Genomic DNA, 20,241 nt, shown 5'->3' with positions numbered 1-20,241 from the left:
GTCAAACAAATATTTGTTAAATGAACAATAGATGGATGGATGGATGGATGGATGGCGATCCCATACCAATACCTGCTTCCTTTAGGATGCTGAGCCACATTATTCAGCATCCATATCCATCAGGGCATGGGTGTATGATGGGAAGCAGTCTCCCCTTTTTATAGGTAGGAAAACTGGGGCACAGAGATGCAGTCACAAAAATCAGAATTTTTTAGTGTTTCAAGAATTTGAAATGAAATACATGAAAGCAGTTTGCAAGTGTCAAGTGCAATATGTTTGTAGGAATTATCAACATGGAATGTGTATAAATTTGAACCTTGGTCAAATGCTCATGTTCTAATTTTAAGGTATAAAGCAAAATACAGTAAAGTGAAATATTTTCTGGTCCACAGCCAGTCATCTATGGGGAGAAAGAACAGAAGGTCTGATAAGATCATCATGGGAAATGATACCATGGTGAAAAGTTTGGGAATGAAGTTACCACTCATTTCTTCAGTAAATATTTATTAAGAACCTACTATGTGCTCAGCATTGCAATAACCCCAGGAGATATAATAGTGAGCCAAACAAACATGGTCTCTGCCCTGTGGGGTTCATAGCCTGGGCTCTAGTACTGACTAACTTGCCAGCATCTCATTTAACTCTCCCACAATACAGTACTATGACGTTGTAATACAACGTGGTGTACTGTAGCACATTATATAGTCAAGGAGACTGAGACTCAGGTTAAGGAACTTGCCCATGGTCACACAGCTAACAAAGGAAAGTATCAGGATTTGAACCCAAGTCCATCCAGGTCTTGAACTCTCAAACACTGGTTTCAATGGCAAGAGTTAACTGGAAATATACAGGCCTCGATCTGAGGACAAGTAGGACTTAGCACTCTTGGTCTCAAGGGAACATGGAAGGAAGAGCTGTAGGTAGGCTGGTGTTCAATTGCAGGTGGCAGGAAGTGGGTAATGGTGGAGGAGGAGGGGAAACAGGACCAGGTGATCTTTTGGCCCAGGAAGAAGACCAGAGGTCTCTGTTGGTGGAAATTCTACTAAATTGACCCCTGGAAGCAAAGACTGATAAAAACTTAAAATACTGCAGCCTAGAATTTCTGCCTGGGAAATTCTAGGGTATTACATCAGAGAACTCTGCGGGTCAGTTCCAATGCCAGATTTTCCATCCCACTGTCCCCATGAAAACCCTAACTTCTCTATGCCACGGTTGGATGCTGCGATTTTTTATTGTTATTTAAAAAACACGGCTACTTTAATTATATGTCATTCAGATCCTAATCAAGCTCGACTCTCCTCCACTAGCTTCATGACATGCTCACTTACTGGTAGGGTCTTTTCCACCAGGGCTTGGGACACCTCCTTGGTCCAAAAGATGGAAGAGACACAGATAACCACTTGGCCAGGCCACTGCAAGACCCACTGATTACGACGTACCTGGGAAAGTGCAGGGGGTCATGTGGTATAGTCAGTTCATCATGTAGGACCAAAACCCACTTCTGAAAAACATTCCCCACCACCACATCCCCTCAACAAACACACAACCCTCCCCCACTCTCGGAAGCTACTAGACTTGACATCTTTGGGATTACTCATTTATGTCTTCCTCCCTGAATTTTTTGGAAAAAAAAAAAAATCATCAACAATTTCATCAACTTTTTTTTTTTCTTTTTCCTTAAGCTCCCAATCCAAGGATTTTACATAGTTATCATCAAGGTGTTGTTCACAGAGAGTTTTCATAACTACCCTTTATGAAGGCTACACGATGTTGTAGTGCTGGGCCAGTTTTCTTAGCCTAGCCCAGAACCCCAACCCCTCAAACTTGTTTTTAAACTATAGATGTGGGGCAACCGGGTGGCTCAGTGGGTTAAGCCTCTGCCTTCGGCTCAGGTCATGATTCCGGGGTCCTGGGATCAAGCCCTGCATTGGGCTCTCTGCTCGGCAGGGAGCCTGCTTCTCCCTCTCTCTGCCTGCCTCTCTGCCTACTTGTGATCTCTGTCTGTCAAATAAATAAATAAAATCTTAAAACAAACAAACAAACAAACAAACAAAAAACTATAGATGTGACAAACTACACCAGAGGGCTGAATGTGGCCTTGCATTTGTTTTTATAAATAAAGGTGTACTGGAACACAGCCACACCCATTCTTTACCGACCATCCACAGCTGCTTCTGCACCACCAAGGTCAAGATAAATAGTATGTGCGGCCCACAGAGCTGAAGACATTATAATAACATTTGCTTTACAGAAAACGTTTGCTGACTCTTGCTCTGGACGCAATGGCATGAAGTTCTTCCATACAGGTCACCATTTTTCTTTTATTTACATTTAAATTCAATTTAAATGTAAATTCAATTTAAATTTTAATTTTAAAAAATTTTAAATTAAAATTTAAAAATTCTTAATTTTTATTTAAAATAAGTCATAGGACAAAGGACCGGCCTTTCGTTTACAATGCAATATTTCTAAGAGGGACAGCAGGGTCAGTACCCTGTACTTTACTAGGAAGGTGTTAACTGAATATTCTTCCATTTGATGGAAGTGGTCGTGGGGGTGGGGCCCTGAAAAGTAAGAAGAAAAGGCACCCAAAGTCAAGGAGCACAAAGACCTGGTCTGCCTACATTGAACCTTGCTAGGAGCTGGCTGAAGAGTGAGCACCAACAGTTCTTTTCTTTTGGCTTTCTTCGGTCATACCTGTTTCCCCTAATACTTGGAGAGTTTAATGAATTGTACTGTTCATGGCATGTGTACTGTAAACGAAAAGCCTAGAGGGAGAAATGCTTAATTGGAAGGTGCTCTAAAAAGACCTCCTACCATCATTTCATTTCACAGAAGGGACTTGCAGCTAGCAGCCAGAGGGTTCTGGCTAACCATCTTGTCTTGTGCCACCTGCTTCTAATTGTAAATGTTTCACCAGAAACGTTTGCATCATGTGCATCACCCCAGGATTCAGAGGGAAAGGAGAGAGAGGCACAGCAGGGTCACAGAGGGTCAGGTGTTACCCAGCAGGATCCGGGTGGGTTTTGGTAGAAGGCAGAGGGGTGCTTAGAATTGATCCATTTAATCTTCTCCCCAATGTTGTCGCTGTACTAACACCCTGGTACCTGTACCCCAATTCTCATTTACCTGGACATATGCTTCAATCCCAAGTCTAATAACCTCCTGCATACTGGCAATCATCATCTTCTCCACCTGCTGGAGCCACTTCTCCACCATGCCCTACAGGGGTGAGACAAAGCAGGCACAAGTTAGCCAAGCCCGGAGGGAGGGATCATGGACAGACCCAGCTTTCTCTCTGGAGGAAGGCTGGAGGGAGGTCAAAGGTCTGACACCCCTTCAAGCCAATATTCTTTAATTATGCATTTTATATTTATTTACTTATGTATTTTTTTTGTTCTGAGAAGTATGTGTGATGTAAAAGGAAAAATAGGGAATACTTAACATGCATTTCATGTCATTTTCTGAAACACAACTTCTTAGGAAGCAAATGATACATTTATGTTCCAGTTCATAAAATAAACTGCTCATTTCTAATGAATAGTCCTAATTCTTGACTTATTCTAGTGGTTTCCAAACTTTGCTGTGCACTGGAATCATTTCGAGATTCTTAAAAAATATGGACACCTGACTTCTGTTCCTAGACATTCATGCAACCTGGGCATTTGGATTTTTTTTTTTTTTTAAAGCTCTACAGGTAATTCAGATGTGCAGCAAATAATTCAGTTTTAGAATTTCAGGTCACTGTAGCTCTTAACTTCAGGCACCTGTTAGCTAGCTGGGGTCTATTTGGCAACGTGACTCCTGGTTATTACAACTTAGATGTGTGGCCAGCAAAAATGCCTGACAAAGTAAAGCCAAGAGTGCTTGTCTATTTCTACTCCACGGTGCTGTCATGTTCAGTAGGAGTGGGAGAAATTTACATTTTACTCATTATATAAGGACACTTTATAAAAACCTGAGTAAAATAGCATTGATTCCATAACTTCTTAAAAAAAGATTTTATTTATTTATTTGACAGAGAGAGAGAGCACAAGTAGACAGAGCGGCAGGCAGAGGGAGAGGGAGAAGCAGGCTCTCCACTGAGCAGGGAGCCCAATGCGGGGCTCGATCCCAGGACCGTGGGATCATGACCTGAACCGAAGGTAGCTGCTTAACCAGGCATTCCAATTCCATAATGTTTTATTGACCTTTAAAAAACACCTACCCCATGTAAGCCTGATGGTTCACAGACCTGTACCCCTGGGGAACATAATATTATATGTTAATAAAAATAATTAAAAAAAAAACACCTACCCCAGCAAGCTGTCTGACCAGATCACTTTTTTTTTTTTTTTTTTTTTGGAGAGAGAGAGAGACAGAGGCAGACACACACGAGCAGTGGTGGTGGGGGGTGCAGAACAGAGGGAGAGGGAGAGAGAGAATCGTAAGCAGGCTCCATGCTTAGCGCAGAACTGACACAGGGCTCGATGTCATGACCCTGAGATAATGATCTGAGCCAAAATCAAGAGTCTGATGCTTAACCAACTGAGCCACCCAGGTGCTCCTGAAAGCAGATCGATTTTAACTGGGCTGTGCTCATGGAGATCTGAACAGCATCTGCTGTTGGGTCTGAGGCCTACTATTGCCTCCACATCAGGTTTGGTTGAAATCCTCCCATAAATTTAATGCGTTGCATGGATTACAGTATAAGCCCCATCATAGAGATGAGCAAACTGAGACTCAGAAAGATTATGCAATTTCCCAGAGTCACCCAGTCAGTAAGCTGTGAAACCCAGGTGTTCCACACCCAGGCAGTATGGAACTTGAGTCCAAGCAAGGGCTTAAACAATCAATATGCTCTCTGCCTCTCTCTGTATTGCTCTGCCAGGAAGAAAAGAATGAAAATGAGTAAGAGGAGAGTTACTTTGGCTTGAGCTGGGTAGATTTTCTGTTTGAATGGAACGGTTTCTTTTTCTGAGCTGATCATTCCCACAATCGCCAGATTGCTTGTAAATTCTAGCTTGGCAATTCCTTCAAAGCACTTCTTCAAATGTGGTTGCACGCGGAGGGGGTCCTTCGTCTCTGACAAGATCTCCAGCAGCTCATCGTTTGACAGGAAGAAGAACCTATTTCAAAGCAAAGGAAGATGGCAACTGGAGTCTCTTTTGAGAACTTCTTTTCCCAACGAGGTGATATTCTCTAAAGGGAGAGGACACCCCAGGAACACCAGCCATGTTCTAGAGTCTTTTTAAGGCACATTCCTTTTCACCATTTTTCATCTGGGGCATAGAGCGTGGACACAGTTTTGACTCAGAGCAAGAGAAAGGAAAAAAGCTGGTATATATGAATTCAATATGGTTTGGGCATAGGATACTACCTTTTGGGACAGTGGTTCTGAACTTTGGCTGTACTTTAGAATCACCTGTGAAGCTTATTTAAAAAACTCCAATGCCAAGGTTGCACTGCCCAGAGTTTCTAATATAATTGATTTGGGGTTGGGTCTGGGGATTGACAGATAGATTAATTGATTTGAAAGACACAGTGAGAGAGGGAACACAAGCAGGGAGAGTGGGAGAGGGAAAAGCAGGCTTCTTGATGAGCAGGGAGCCCAATGTGGTGCTCAATCCCAGGACCCTGGGATCATGACCTGAGCCGAAGGCAGACGCTCAACCACTGAGCGACCCAGGCACCCCACAACTGAGCCACACAGGCACCCATGGGGATTTATATTTTTAAAATCCCAGGTGATTCTAATATACAGTCAGTATTGAGAATGAGAGAGAAGACCTCCTTATCTTTCCTTATCTCAAAGTATGATATGTCACAGCTGTGAAATAAGAAGTATGCTATTAATGAACCTATCTGATGCATACAACTAAGGAAAAAGGAAATGTAGGTAGAATTAAATTTCCTTACATTTTATAGCCCATTGACAAATACTTGAGACAGGCAGAGTGTGACATTCCTCCAGGAACTCACAACTGTCTTAATGTTAATGCTTTGCTAAAGGCAAAAAGCAACCTTTGCTTGACAATAGCCAGACCTCCAGGATCCTGTAAGTCTTAAGATATGACAATCCTTTTGGACACTTGCTTTGTCTCTACTCCACACTCCCCGCCCCGCCCCAAATTTACAAGAATTCAGCCAATTGCTCCTCATAATCCTAGGGCAGCTCTTTCTGCCCATGGGCCTGTCTCTGTACTTTAATAAAACCACCTTTTTGCACTGAAAACATCTCAAGAATTCTTTCTTGACTGTTTGCTCCTGGACCCCACAACATATCACATTACTATACATGCAGAGGCTCTGACCATGTTTTAAGTTAGAAATGATAAGCTCATTCTCTTGCTCAGATCCTTCAAGCAGCAACCACAAACCATTAGGAAATACTAAAGGTATAAACCTTTACTGTAACCACCAAGCTGAAAGTCCTATAATGGAGGGACCACACGATTATGGTCTTCACTGATTACGGTGGATTATAAAAATGGCCACAATATTTATGGCTCCTCTCTACAGGAGGTAGAGTCTGTTTTCACATGTCTCATACTTGGCCTGGCTCTTTGTCCTGCTTTGGCCAATAGACTGTAGTAAACATGAACTCATGTAAGTTCCAACCCTAGATCTAGCTGGCCTTGGGAATCCCACTACCACCACTATGTGAATAAATCCAGGCTAGCTTTCTGGCCCAACTATCCTGGTTGCTCCAGCCAAAAGGAAGCCAACCACTAGACCAGTGACTGAAGCCATCAACTACCAGCTGGCAAAAGTCACATGAATGAGCCCTCATGAGACCTTTGGAACCATCCAGCTGAGATCAAAGGAACCACCTGGCTAGACCACAAGAACCATCCAGCTGAGCCCAGCCCTATTTGCAAACCCACAGAATTGTGAGCTAAATAAATAGTTGCTGTTTCAAGCTTCTATGTTGTGGGGAGGTTTGTTACACAGCAAAGCAAACTTATGCATTATAGCTGCAGTGTTGAGCAGGTAGGAAGAGCTCAATAATTATTTGTGACTGACTAACTTACCAATAATTAATGATATCCATTTCTCCCACTGCCAAGTAAAATTTAAACAGGTGGTCTCTATGGATTTATCATGTGTGATAAAGCATATGGCTCAATGGCCATAAGAGTCATTATTAAAAAAACTTGTATACCTAACATAAAATCGTTATTTAGCACTCTGCATTTTCAAGATAAAATTAATTTCAAATATGTGAAATTATTCAATAACATTTTCCAAAGTGTTTTCTCAGAGTGCTTGACTTTATTCCGTAAAAATGCATAAACACACATTGAAAGAGAGAGACAATATGTGTGTGTGTGTGTGTGTGTGTGTGTGTGTGTGTGTGTGTTTGTGTGTAACGTAGGGAACAAATGAGGCTTAGAGATGTCAAATAACTCAGTATTTTATATAGACTGCCTGGATTGAATTCTGGCTTGTCCATTTACCAGTCTTATGTTTTCTGGCAAGTTACTTGTTTGTAACTTGTTTGTAAAAGGCAGATAATAATAATGTTTTTAACCTCATAGGATTCTTGTGAGTTTAAATAAGTTAATGCAGGTAAGGCACTTAGGGCAGTGTCCTGACATACGGTAAATGCTGTGGCAGTGTTGGCTATTGTTCATATTTTTATAAGGAATAACACCAGTAGGAATAGAACTAAAAGTCCAAATCTCAGAGGTTTCCTCTTCCTAAGTTTTGTGCTTCCAAATTGAAGTTCCTTCCACTATTTGTGCTGTATTCATGTTGTCCAACCTTGAAGATATTAGCCATATATGGCTAGCTACATCACAAAATTAATATCAAATAAATCAAAAATTCACTTTCTCAGGTACACCAGGACATTTCTGAATCCTACACAAATCGCTTTTTAAAAATTTGTGGTGGAAAGCAAGAAACTAACTTTGTCTCCAAATAAGGGAACACTGAAATTTCCTTTTCTTAAAAGCACATTGGGATCAAACCTACATCCAAATGACATGGAGAGACCATCCATGGTGAGACATGGACAGATTATCAGGAGCGAGGACCCTCTCTTCTGGAACCAGCCCTCTAAAATGACTTTGACTTTTATGTAGAAGAACACTGGTTCTTGTGGAGAAAAAAGAGTCAAATATTTATAAGCATACCTACCAGAAACTACCACATTTGATGGAAAAGAAATTCAACTGACATTTCTTAAACAGTTTAGACAGCCAAATGCTTTACATGCATTATTTCATGGATCTACATAAATATATGAGTAAGAGCCATTATTGTATTTCTATTTTACAGTGGAGAACCAGCGGCTCAGATAGACTTGCTAGGATAAGTGCAAGAGCTGGGACTCAAACCAAAGTCAGTTTAACTCCAAAGTCTAGGCTCTTAATAATGACTACTGTATCCCTTCCGTTGGGTATTGGACCATGATGGTTGGCCACGATGTGGACTTGGCCCCTACTGGTGTCCATTCAACTTCATTCTAAGTAATGACCATGAAGACATGCCCTCCCCCTGAGAGCGGTCTTGTGGAGGATGGAGAACCAAGAAAGACTATGAAATAGGTTGGTAGAAGCCAACTCTCAGGATGAAAAAATATATTCTACCTATAAATGGGTCAAAAAGGCAACTCTGAACAAAAGAAAAGTACCAAATACCTGGGAAAAAACAGTCTCTTCTTCTCCAAGTAATCATTCAGCCCCTTCTGGATGTCCTCCAACAGAAGGTTGGCTTCTTGAAGCTTCTCAGCCATCCTTGGCTGGTCTGCTGCGACCAGAACCCTGGTATCTTTCACCTAGGTTCCATCAAAAAAAAGTGAGAATCGTCATGGGGGTCCCAGATTCTGAGACCGATCATTGCAATGAGTGTACAATCAGTCCAACAAATACTGACCTCCCGGCCCAGCTAACTTAGCCTCCTAATCCTGCAAGGGTGAAATGCTCATACAACACGATTCTATTCCTTTGGACACGTTTGGCTCTTCCTTCTATAAAAACCTTCCATTTCGTGCAACTCCTCGGAGTGACCTTTTATTTGTTAGATGCGATGCTGCCTGATTTAGGAATTGTTTAATAAAGTCAATTTGCTCTTTAAAGTTTAAAATCAGCCAATTTGATCTTTAATAACTAAGATCAGTTGAATTTGTGTTACTTAATACTTGCAACCAAAAAATCTGAACTAATACAGAGTTGGAGGAAACAGGATATCATGAATCCTGGCTCCACTACAGCGGATAAATTTTCTTTTTCTTTTTTTTTTTTTTTAAAGATTTTATTTATTTATTTGACAGACAGAGATCACAAGCAGACAGAGAGGCAGGCAGAGAGAGAGGAGGAAGCAGGCTCCCCGCCGAGCAGAGAGCCCGACGCGGGGCTCGATCCCAGGACCCCGAGATCATGACCTGAGCCGAAGGCAGAGGCTTTAACCCACTGAGCCACTCAGGTGCCCCGCGGATAAATTTTCTGAGATATGTTCTCTACAAGGGAGCCCCAGTGGAGCACATTTGGCTTCAAAGAGGGAAAAGGTACCATCTCTTAATAGATACTCCTGATTGCCTCATATACCCGGTGAACTCATCCTTCAAGGCTTGTTTCCAATGTTGCTCCCCTTTGGAGGACTTCCTTGACACTGCCAGGCAACGAAATCACTCTCCTGTGTTCTAAAAGCTGTTTGTGTGTACTCCTACAATAGCTCTCCTATTTACCTAAGACTCTCACCTCACAAGACAGTGACTGGGCAGAAATCATATTCTAGTCATCTTCAAGCATTTTCTGGCTGTTAATTCAATGCTGAGTATCAAGTATGAGTAACTGAATATGGAGGAGAATTTGAGTTTTAAAATGATCCTCAATCTATAAAAGTTTCATTGCATTATCCTGTGACAAAAGTCTCCTACCTTGTTAGGAATGAGAGCTAAATTATACAGACTGCTAACAGTTGCCTCTAGGGAGGTGGGCTTTCAAAAGGCCTCCATTCTCTGTATTATATATTTCTATGTTTGAATGTTTAGTAACAAAAAGTTTCAAAATCAGAAAAAAATTTATAAAAATATTGAATTTGGAAAAAAAATCTGGTTTACTTATAAATTTCAAGGGACACAGTTATGAGGCACAATGAGGAATTTCTGTATGGCATCCCATATTCCTGACGGTGAGATGTGCTAGGGAGTTAAAAACTCACCGCTTGGGACATGAGTGATTTCCAGTAACTATCAACGATGGAAAATTTCCTGCCCTCTTCTGGCATCTGGGCTATGATGTCCTCTGAACTGAAGATCGGTTCCAGGTATAGCCAGGTGGATTGGCATTTCAACCAGGCATCCAAAATTTCCTGCACACGAACCAGCTTTTCTTCCCACTTCTGTGAATTTAGCATTTCATATCAGAATTGTTAATCTGCCACTCTGCAACACAGGCCCACTGACTGAACAAATTGGATGGATTCGTTCATTCATTTGCTCATTCACTTGTTTAGCAAATACTTGTGGAGTATATGCCCCCTATGTTCTGGTCATTGTTCTAGTCATTGTGGATTCAGCAAAGAAAGTAACCGACAAGCATCCTTGCCCTCACGTAGTTCTTTTTCTAGCGGAATAATAACAATGGTAACAGCCATAATACTTCTTCTGTGACCAGTGATGGTCTGAGTGCTTTATGTAAGTGAAACCAATTAATCCAACAGATTTATGAGGGAGATATTATTACAAAACTCACTTTACAGATGCAGGAATGGACATACAACAGTTCAAGGAACTTGTCCAAGGCCACACAACAAGGGGCGAAGCCAGAATTTGAACCCAGGCAGTCTGGTTCCAGAGTCTGTGCCCTTAGCTTATGCCATTTCTATAAACAATGAGCAGAGGAGGCCAAACCTGTACCCTTGTGTAGTTTACATTCTAGGTTACTCTAGCCCATAAAATACTTTCCAAATGTATTTTTATTCAGTGCATTAAAATCATCTCATCTTCTCTTTTGGCAGACTGTTGCAAAGACACAGTGTGCCATATGCTTACTTGGATGGTTATGGCTTTCAGTCTTGTGTTATTTATTTTTTCCAATCAGGAAAAACTGAGCTTCTTTGTTAACTGAACTTAAAAATCTTCTCCCTCCTCCAACAAACCCAGAGCTAATAATGAGACATCACAAACCCTCCACCTCATTTCCTCTTACCCGGCATTCTGCTTCTATTGGTTTGATGAATGGGGAGCCACACATGGTCTGGGTCTTTATCACGTGATCATCAAGTAATAACTGAATGTCATCAACTGCACACAAGATGCTTGTATCCTGCAAAAAAAGATTTCCCGAGCTGTCAAAACCACAAGACCCCCCAATTTTCATGCTGATCTCCAAAGGCCTCACAGCTCTGATGTCCACCCAAGTAGGGCAGAAATCTGTCTCACAGAGGATGGAATTTCCATTTTCTTCCTTCAAAGTGTGTGTGTGTGTGTGTGTGTGTGTTTTTTTTTTTTTTAAGATTTTATTTATGAGAGAGAGAGCGCACACAAGTAGGGGGAGGGGTAGAAGGAGAGGGAAAAACAGGATTCCCAATGAGCAGAGAGCCCTATATGGGGCTGGATCCCAGGACCCCGGGATCACAGACCTGAGGTAGACACTTAATAATTGACTAAGCCACCCGGACATCCTTCCTGGAAAGTGTGCTTAAAGACATTTACTCTCAACCTCTTTTGCAGAAATCAAATACAATCCCAGCCCATACCTGTAACTATTATCTGTTGGGGATTGGCCGGGTCGGGGGGAAGGGGAGAGCATGTTGTTCTATCTTCTCTATGTTCCTACTTCCCTGGCCACTTGCTTTGCTGGCAAGCTGAATCTCAGGTGGGTTCAGCTGCTAATCTCAATGGCTGGCCCTTGATCTGTGGTTCCCAAACTGTGTGCTGAGAGGCTGCTGGGCACTGCAGTCAACTCAGAAATTTCATTCAAAAATGAAATACAAATTTTTTTTCTTTCAATTTATGTGTATTTTTTAAAAGCAGTTGTGGATAGGATACAACTACTCACTAGAGTTGTTTGAACCTAATTACTTCATAAACAAAGCTGTTAGGAATTTCTTTTGGCCCAGGGAGGGGAACTATGAAAAAAGTACTAAGACACAAAAGGCGCCACAAACAGAAAAAAGTTTGGGAACCTCTGCCTGTACTCTAGGATTTTTTTTTTGTTGTTGTTGTTGTTTTTTAAAGATTTTATTTATTTATTTGACAGACAGAGATCACAAGTAGGCAGAGAGGCAGGCAGAAGAGGGTGGGGTGGGGGTGGGGGAAGCAGGCTCCCTGCTGAGCAGAGAGCCCCATGCGGGGCTCGATCCCAGGCCCCTGGGATCATGACTTGAGCCGAAGGCAGAGGCTTTAAACTGCTGAGCCACCCAGGCACCCCTATACTCTAAGTTTTTACTAGTAGTGCAGGTTACTGTGCCGTGAAGGTCAGCTCCTATGAATGGCACTCTTTTTCCTGGGCCACCTTGGGGAGCCAAGCTGAGAGGAGTCTGCCCCTCTTGGGTAGGTCTGGCCTTTCTGGCTCTGTTTTCACTTCCTTGAAGCCTACATCTGGATGGTTAAATTGGGGCTAGGACATACTCTCTCATCTACCTTCTACCAGTAGCTCTGCACTGGAAGGTGTGTCTGGCTTTTAATAAAATGATACTGTGACTCCCTTTGCCTGTCAAGCCTTGTCTATTAGCTGCATCACTCAAAAACTCTTAGGATGGGCCTGCGGCAACTGAGCTGTTCCCAGGTTCCCCAGCTCAATCCCTCAACCCAGCCCAACAGCCTCCAGCAGTATCTAATCCCATCAGGGGATGTAGCACCAAGCTGCTGACACCCTCAGGTGCCTGGTCTTGCTGAGAGAGGCCCCAGTTCTTTTCCCTTGCATTGGCTCAGCTACAGTTCTTATCCACACGAAATCGAGGCGACGTGACCGTTCAAAGTAAAGCAGTGGAGAAGTCACAAAAGGATAACATGCAGCCTGGGGGACAGGGAGATTCTCAAGCCGCACTGCACATTAGAAGAAAACAGGGCAGCCTGAAAAAAAATATATCGTTTTGAGATGCTCTAAGCATTGTTGACCAGGATGCTCCTGAAGGACAGTGGTGGGGAAGCCCTCCCTGGGAGGTGCTAATTCGGCAGTCTCGTTCAGTTCCTTTGCACTGAGAAAGCTTGTTGCTCTGAATCAAAAGGCCTTTCTCATTTACAAAATGCACCCTTCCTGTGGGGCCTGGAAGGAAGAATGATTGGCACATGAAGGCAGATGGGAGGAAACAATCTAATGCACGGGATAGTGATTACAGACAACAAGACCGCATTAAAAACTCCAAAGTTGCTAAGAGACTGATCTTAATTGTTCCCACTACAAAAAAGAAATGATAATTATGTGACTTCAAAGAGCTGTTCGCTAACACTAGGGTGGTGATCATATTGCAATACATAAATGTATCAAATCAACACTTGTACACCTTCAACTTATACAATGTTGCATGTCAATTATAGATCAATAAAAATAAATTTTAAAAAAAGATGTTAGGGATCCTTCCTTCCTGAGCTCTGTTGCAATTCTGAATGACTACTCTCAGTAAGCTATAATAAATGGGCTGCTGTCAGGGGGCTGCGTGGTGGGACTGACACTCACAGTGTCTCTGTACTTCACGAAGCTGAATGTCATGTTAACCCAGTCTGACTTCATTTTCTCCAAGTTTTTTTCCAGAGAGTATTCCTTACTGGCAGCTGCACCAATGGGCTCCAGTCTAAAGAGAACACAGCAACAGCAACATCAATGGGAGGAGGGCAGTGAAAACATGGCAAAGGAGGAATTGCGGTTCACCCTGAAAACAAATTTAAAAGGCCCTTAATTTTACGAAAATGTTTACTATCCAACTCTAAGATGTGCCAGCTAGCTCCGATGTTTTGCAGGTTTTCTTACCCTCAGCACTAGAAGCCTGTGGGCTATATTATGGGCTGAATTGTCCCCCCTGAAATCATGTGTTTAAGTCCTAAACCCCAGTATCCTAGAATTCGAGGTTCCCTATTTGAGATAGTGTCTTTAATGAGGTAGTTCAGTTACTGAGTAACGTATAGACTTGTTGATCACTACATTGTACACCTGAAACTAATATAACACTATGTTAACTATAACAGAATTAAAATTTTTTTATTTTTAAAATTTATTTAAGTTCAATTAGCCAACATATAGTACATCATTCATTTCAGAAGGAGCGTTCGAAGATTTGTCAGTTGCGTATAACACCCAGTACTCATCACACTGAAATTAAAATTTTAAAAAAGAGGTAGTCCAGTTAAAATGAGGTCATTAGGGTGGCTCCTGATCCAATATGACTTGTGTCCTTACAAGAAGGGGAGATTAAGACAGACACAGCAGAGGGAAGACGTGCAAGGATACAGGGGAAAGGCGGCCTTTTGCAAACCAAAAAGAGAGGCCTCAGAAGAAAACAATTCTGCCAACGCCTTGAATTTCCAGTCTTCAGAACTAGGAAAAAACAAGTTTCTGTTGTTTCTGTTGTTTAAGCCACACAGCCTATGGCATTTGTTATAGCAGCCCTAGCAAACCAATATAGGGTGGGAGAGGGGGCTGTCCTATACACTGCAGGATGTTTAGCAGCATCCCTGGGCTCTCCTCAAAGGAGACGCCAGTAGCAGACTCCCCTTGTTCCCACCTCTTGTCAGTTGTGGCAACCAAAAATGTCTCCAAATATTGTCAAATGTCTCCTAGTTGGGGGTGGGGGGAGGTGTCCCCAGTTGAAAACTACTCCTTTAAAGCCATTAAAACAAGACCTCCTTTCCCCCCATTTGCATTTACTCCTTACTCCAGAATTATTGTTCTGACTTCCTACTTGAATTTTAGAACTTCTGTTAACCTACATGATGGCTTTGCTCTACTTCTTGTCCCTACTTATTTTTTTTTTCTTACATAATCTCTACACCCAATGTGGGGCTTGAACTCACAACCCCAAGATCAAGTCACATGCTCTACCAAACGAGCCACCCACTTACCCCTGTCCCCACCTTTTTAAAAACCACTGTTATTTTCCTGATATGCTGGGTCCACATCTATAGCCTTTCTGTTTCACAGAAAGAGGGAAGACAAGTTTCTTTCTTCATGCTTCCACACGGGGAGATGGGTCCTAAACTCAGGTGTGACCTGGGAGTTGGGAAGAACCCAGAAGCCAAGTCCTTGGAAGGAGAAGGAGGGGTTATTCTCTCTGCCTCAGCACTTGTCTTTCATTGCAAGCTGACTACAGAAGAAACAATCTGGTCTTTCCAGGAAACTGAAGCCCAGATGATGCAAGTGATGTGCCCAGAGCCACACATGCAGCTGGGGAGTGCCAGAACCAGGTCTAGACACCAGTTCCTCTGGCTTCTAATCCAGTGTTTCTTCCTCCCCCACGATGTACCTTTCCCCCTCTCCTTGTCAGAAGGAGCAAGAGAATTATTCACATGTGGTCAACCAAATAGGACCAACTAAACAGAGCTGAAAACCCTCATGCAGCCTCATTCAGGGCAGGGGAGGAAGCACATTCCAAAGCATGACTCATCAAGCCCTCAGCAGCAGGGTCAGCACTCTAAATGTGGCCTTCTTGGGAGATGACCACAATGAGTGTGCAAGTAGGAAATAATTAATAGAAGCAGGTGCCAACCCAGGTGGGTGTGAGACAAGGAGGCTGGCTGCATGGCCTTGACAAAGTCCTTTAGGTCCTCCCATCGGCATACACCCGGGATTGTTGGTATAATTAAGTAAAATGTTTGCAACATGCTTTAGGACTTACGATTTTGCAAATAATTGCACAGGGGAAGGATTAATGGGTTTGGGAGTCCTCGAAACCCATCAAGAGCTTACCTTACGCAAAAGGGCTAAAGAAGCTGGTGAACTCTGTGCCACATGTGATAACGCTGCATTAACTGTGGGATGGGGGTATAGGGGAACGTCCCAGCTCACTCACAGGTAGTGGCTGAGAACTTCGATGTTGACTCAGTTCAGGTTACATGCCTTGTCTCCTAATCCCCACCATAACTCTAATCACCCAGCTACTGGTCTTCTTCCCACTTTACCAGATAAGGAGACTGAGATACAGAGAGGTAAACAACTTGGCCAAGGTGTTACCACCTTTGCGCTTGTCATAGTTGAGCCCACTGGCATGGAAAGTGGTACATTTGCTGTGTGTTCACTTGGTTTTTTGGTCTCCTTGGATGGATTTGTTCTTTAGGTGGTACAATATGGCTCTAGAGTCAGCCAGTCTGGGGTTAGGTCTTGGTTCTTTCAGTTACTACTGTGACCTCTGGCTAGTTTCCTAACAACTGGATCAACTTATTTCCTCCTCTGTAAAACAGGGATAATAATTGTATCTACAACCTTAGGTTAGAGTGACAGAGAAGTTGGTTAATGTTTATTAAATTCTTGGTCCGGCATAAATATTCAATAGCTGGTATTTCTTAGAAACATCTTCAAGGGGGGAAACGTGGCCTTTTAAAGAAATAACTCACACTTGGTAGAAAAGCATGTGTCTCCAGGTTGCTCCTCAAAGACAGCCTGTGATGGTGGTATGGGGGTGGTGTGGAGAGCATCAGAGCATTCAGCTGGCAGAGAGATTTGGGGGCCTGGGAGCACATTAGATTAGACCCATCATCCCCATGGGAATGGAGAATGGCATGCATCAGAATCACCCAGAGCAGTGCTGCCCATTTGAGATAAAAGGTGAGTACCCCACTTTAAAGTTTCCAGGAGCCATAATTTTAAAAAGTAAAGAGAGGGGCACCTGGGTGGCTCAGTGGGTTAAAGCCTCTGCCTTCCGCTCAGGTCATGATCCCAGGGTCCTGGGATTGAGACCTGCATCGGGCTCTCTGCTCAGCAGGGAGCCTGCTTCTCCCTCTGTCTCTCCCTGCCTCTCTGCCTACTTGTGATCTCTGTCTGTCAAATAAATAAATAAAATCTTAAAAAAAAAAAGTAAAGAGAAACAGGGAAAATTAATTTTAATAAATTAACTCAGTATATCCAAAATATTACCATTTCAACATGCAATCAATATTAAAACTTATTATTTTGCTCTTTTCCTTAATAAGCCTTTGAAATCCAGCTCCTATTTATACTGCCAGCACCTCTAATTCAGAACAGTTTCATTTCAAGGGCTCAGTAGGATATGTGGCTGGTGGCTCCCACACTGGAAGGTGCTGACCTGAAACACTGGTTAAAACACAGATTGCAGGGTCCACACCCAGAATTTCTCATTCAGTAGACTGGGATGGGGCCTGAGAATGTGCATTTCTAACACGTTCCCATGGGATGCTGATGCAGCTGGTCTGGGGACATGCCCGGAGAAGCGTGTGTCGAGTTAGACCCAAACCCCACTGTCTAACAGGGATTCTAGTCCACATAATACAGCACCTCCCATCTTCTGCCCCGAAAGAGGTGCAGACAAACCATCAGAGTCCTCAGAATATCTGGTCCTGAAAATAGCAATTCAAATAGCACTAATTCCTGCACACAGACTCCAGGGGCATTCGGAGAAAAGGAGAAAGCAAGTGAAGAATTCTATCACTTGACTGTGTTTTTCAGACTCCTAAGGGCTCAGAGAGCCACTCCTGTTTGTTTAAAAGAGGAAACTGAAGCCCAGGAAGGTGGAATGATTTTACCTGAAGTCACTCAGACCTGGGCTTGGAGCTCAGTTTCCAAGAACTTTTTTTTTTCCCTTTGAAATAAAATCTGACTCAATTTTCTAGTTACAATCTGTCATCCACTCAGCAACTGAAAGTGAGTTTCACCAGGAACTTAAGTCACTCTGAACCAGAAGGAGAAAAACAGCCCAGTAGGAGGCCAGTCATATCTTGTGGGGATTCAGATGCTTGGACTGAAAAGCTTCCTGAAGGGGGGAGGAGGAGTCTTACTTGTCAACGAATTTGCCGAACCCGTATTCCAGCATATTCGAGAGGCAAGTTGTTTCTGTGGGCTTTATTTCATAGCCGACAATCTCACTGATCTGCAGAAAAGAGAGGAAAACAAATACGTGTTGTCCAAGGTAGTAGCACTGGCCAGGAGATTTTCCATGATGAGAGACGTGTTCTACTCCCCACGGTGCCTTATAGTAGATGCCAGTCACATTTGGCCATTGAGCCCTGGAAATGTGGCCGGTGTGACTGAGGAACTGATTTTTAACTTTTATTTAGTTTTACCTACCTTAAATTTAAATAGCTGTACAGAGCTAGTGGCTATTGAACTGGATGGTGTAGGTCTACAAAAAGTGGGAGGCAGCCTAGGGCCCGCACTGAATTCTATCTGGCTTACTGGGGATCACTGCCTATCAACACTTGCCTAGTGCCAACTTGTGAGTACCCAGGGGGGAGAAACTGGATCCCGGTTTGTTTTTGTGCTCCCAGAGCCTAGTGCAAAGCCTAGTGCAAAAGCAAAAGCAGTAAGTGTTTGCTGAGTAAAAGGAGGAAGTTATGAGCGTATGGGACAGGCAGACCCCCCCAATTCTACAGTCTGAGGATGCTGGGAAGGAAGAAGAAACCCCCCCTGCCCAAATATCTTCCTTTCTACCTCAGCGTGCTAACTTGTTGGAATGGTTAGCACTGGTGCCCACCCCTATGGTGTAAATATTACCCCAAGCATGTCTTTTAAGTGAAAATATCCCTGAGGAGGTCTCACGTGAAGTCTCTTAACGGCTTTGAACACTTTTCTCAAGGACGGAGAGATCTGGGAGGATGAGGGTTCCATGTGCTCAAGAGGAGTAGGAGGACGTGAAGGATAATGAGGTTCTAGGAGAAACCTCACCTGCTGCCCTATTTCGTCTCTGTCCAGTCCCAGGAGGATGACAGGATGTCAGAGGGGGAAGGAATATGAGAGCTGGGGCCTGTTCTGTCTTATTTAGCCATGTGTCCCTGAGGCGTGGCATTTAATAAGAAGCAGTAAGCGTTAATGGAGTGAAAGCATGAGTGAACCAGCTAATTCAAATGGCTTATCAATTGGGTCCTGAGGACACCTGGAGGACCACTAAGATAATAGAAATCATAGAAGTAATTAACATTTATTGAGGGCTTACTAGGAAGTAGGCAGTGTTTTAAGACCTTTATGCACTTATTTCATTCCCCCAATATGATGAGGAAGATACAAATGTATTATTATTCCTGTTTACATATAAGGAAATGGAGACAAAATAAGTATCTTGTCCAGCTAATAGATGGCAAAATTGCGACTTGGACCCAGTTCTGCCTAAAAAGCTCTTCTCCATCACATCTAGTGAGTCTCTCAGGTCGTCTATGTACAGTTGTGAAAGTTATACACTGCATAACTCTAAAAAGTACAATTCACAGTGTAGTTCACAAAAACCGCATTTCCCCGAGTTGCGGAGTGCACAACCTGCACAACTGTTCCTGGTGACCCTGGACTTTGATTTATTCTCTAATACTTGAAAGTGCTCTCTCTAGGATTAAATGACATAACTATGTGAAGCATTTGGCATAATACTTGGCCCATTGGAAAGACTCAGACATTAGTAGTTTTTAAAAAATTCCTTTTGTTAATTACAGAGACTAACAAAGTATCTGTTTTTCTAATTCTAAAAGCCTACAGCTGCCCCTGTCCAATATGGAGCCATCAGCTTCTTGTGGCTCGTGAGAACTTGAAATGTGATTAGCCCAAACTGAGATGTGCTCTAAGTGTAAAAGCATACCACATTTCAAGGATTTAGTATGAAATATGTGGGAGAACATAGTAACATTTTTACACTGATTACCTATTGAATAATATTTTGAATATGTTTGGTTAGATAAAATATATTCATAAAATTTATTTCACCTGTTTGTGCCTTTTTTTTTTTTAATGTGGCTATAGGAAACTCTAAAATTAGACATACGGCTCGCGTATCATTTCCATTGGGCAGCACTGTCCTAGAGAGCCAGCTTTGGTACACATCAGTGTGGTTTCCTCTTAAGGTCAAATGTCACCCTGTTCATCTTGTTTTAAACCACAGTAACAACAGCTTTGCTGATATTTGTGCCCTAACCCAAGGGACTAGCCCTTCCTGCTTAAGTTCTGGGAAATGATCAGAAACCACAGCACAGCCGCCCCACACCCCATGTCCCCGGAAGATCCATCCTGTAGCCTTAAGAACTAGAGGTGGTTTAACCTTCAGAGTCCCCTGCCGCAGCCAGAATCAGTGCATATAGATCTCCTGAGTTAGGCATCAGGGCAGAGAATGGCTTCCCCAGGCTGGTGGCTATCGATGGGGTGGTGTGTGGTTTGACCTACAGTG

At 42.8% G+C, this 20,241-nt stretch overlaps 1 protein-coding gene across 1 annotated transcript in view; it reads right to left on the bottom strand.

Annotated features, from left to right (window-relative positions):
* The window catches only part of DNAH3 (dynein axonemal heavy chain 3), a 116,444-nt gene that overhangs the window by 50,670 nt on the left and 45,533 nt on the right, over positions 1-20,241 (bottom strand). The window contains exons 19-26 of the mRNA XM_080830446.1: positions 17,876-17,967; positions 13,611-13,725; positions 11,139-11,255; positions 10,150-10,329; positions 8,628-8,764; positions 4,907-5,108; positions 3,130-3,222; positions 1,329-1,439 (exon numbers count right to left, since the gene is read on the bottom strand). Of these exons, the coding sequence (XP_080686572.1) occupies positions 1,329-1,439; positions 3,130-3,222; positions 4,907-5,108; positions 8,628-8,764; positions 10,150-10,329; positions 11,139-11,255; positions 13,611-13,725; positions 17,876-17,967 (1,047 nt within the window). The remainder of the gene's footprint in view (positions 1-1,328; positions 1,440-3,129; positions 3,223-4,906; positions 5,109-8,627; positions 8,765-10,149; positions 10,330-11,138; positions 11,256-13,610; positions 13,726-17,875; positions 17,968-20,241) is intronic.

This window comes from Martes martes (assembly GCF_963455335.1).
Source record: "Martes martes genome assembly, chromosome: 18".
Classification (NCBI taxonomy): Eukaryota; Metazoa; Chordata; class Mammalia; order Carnivora; family Mustelidae; genus Martes; species Martes martes.
The sequence above is the reverse complement of the archived record's forward strand: the minus strand, read 5'-3'. Positions and strand labels throughout refer to the sequence as shown.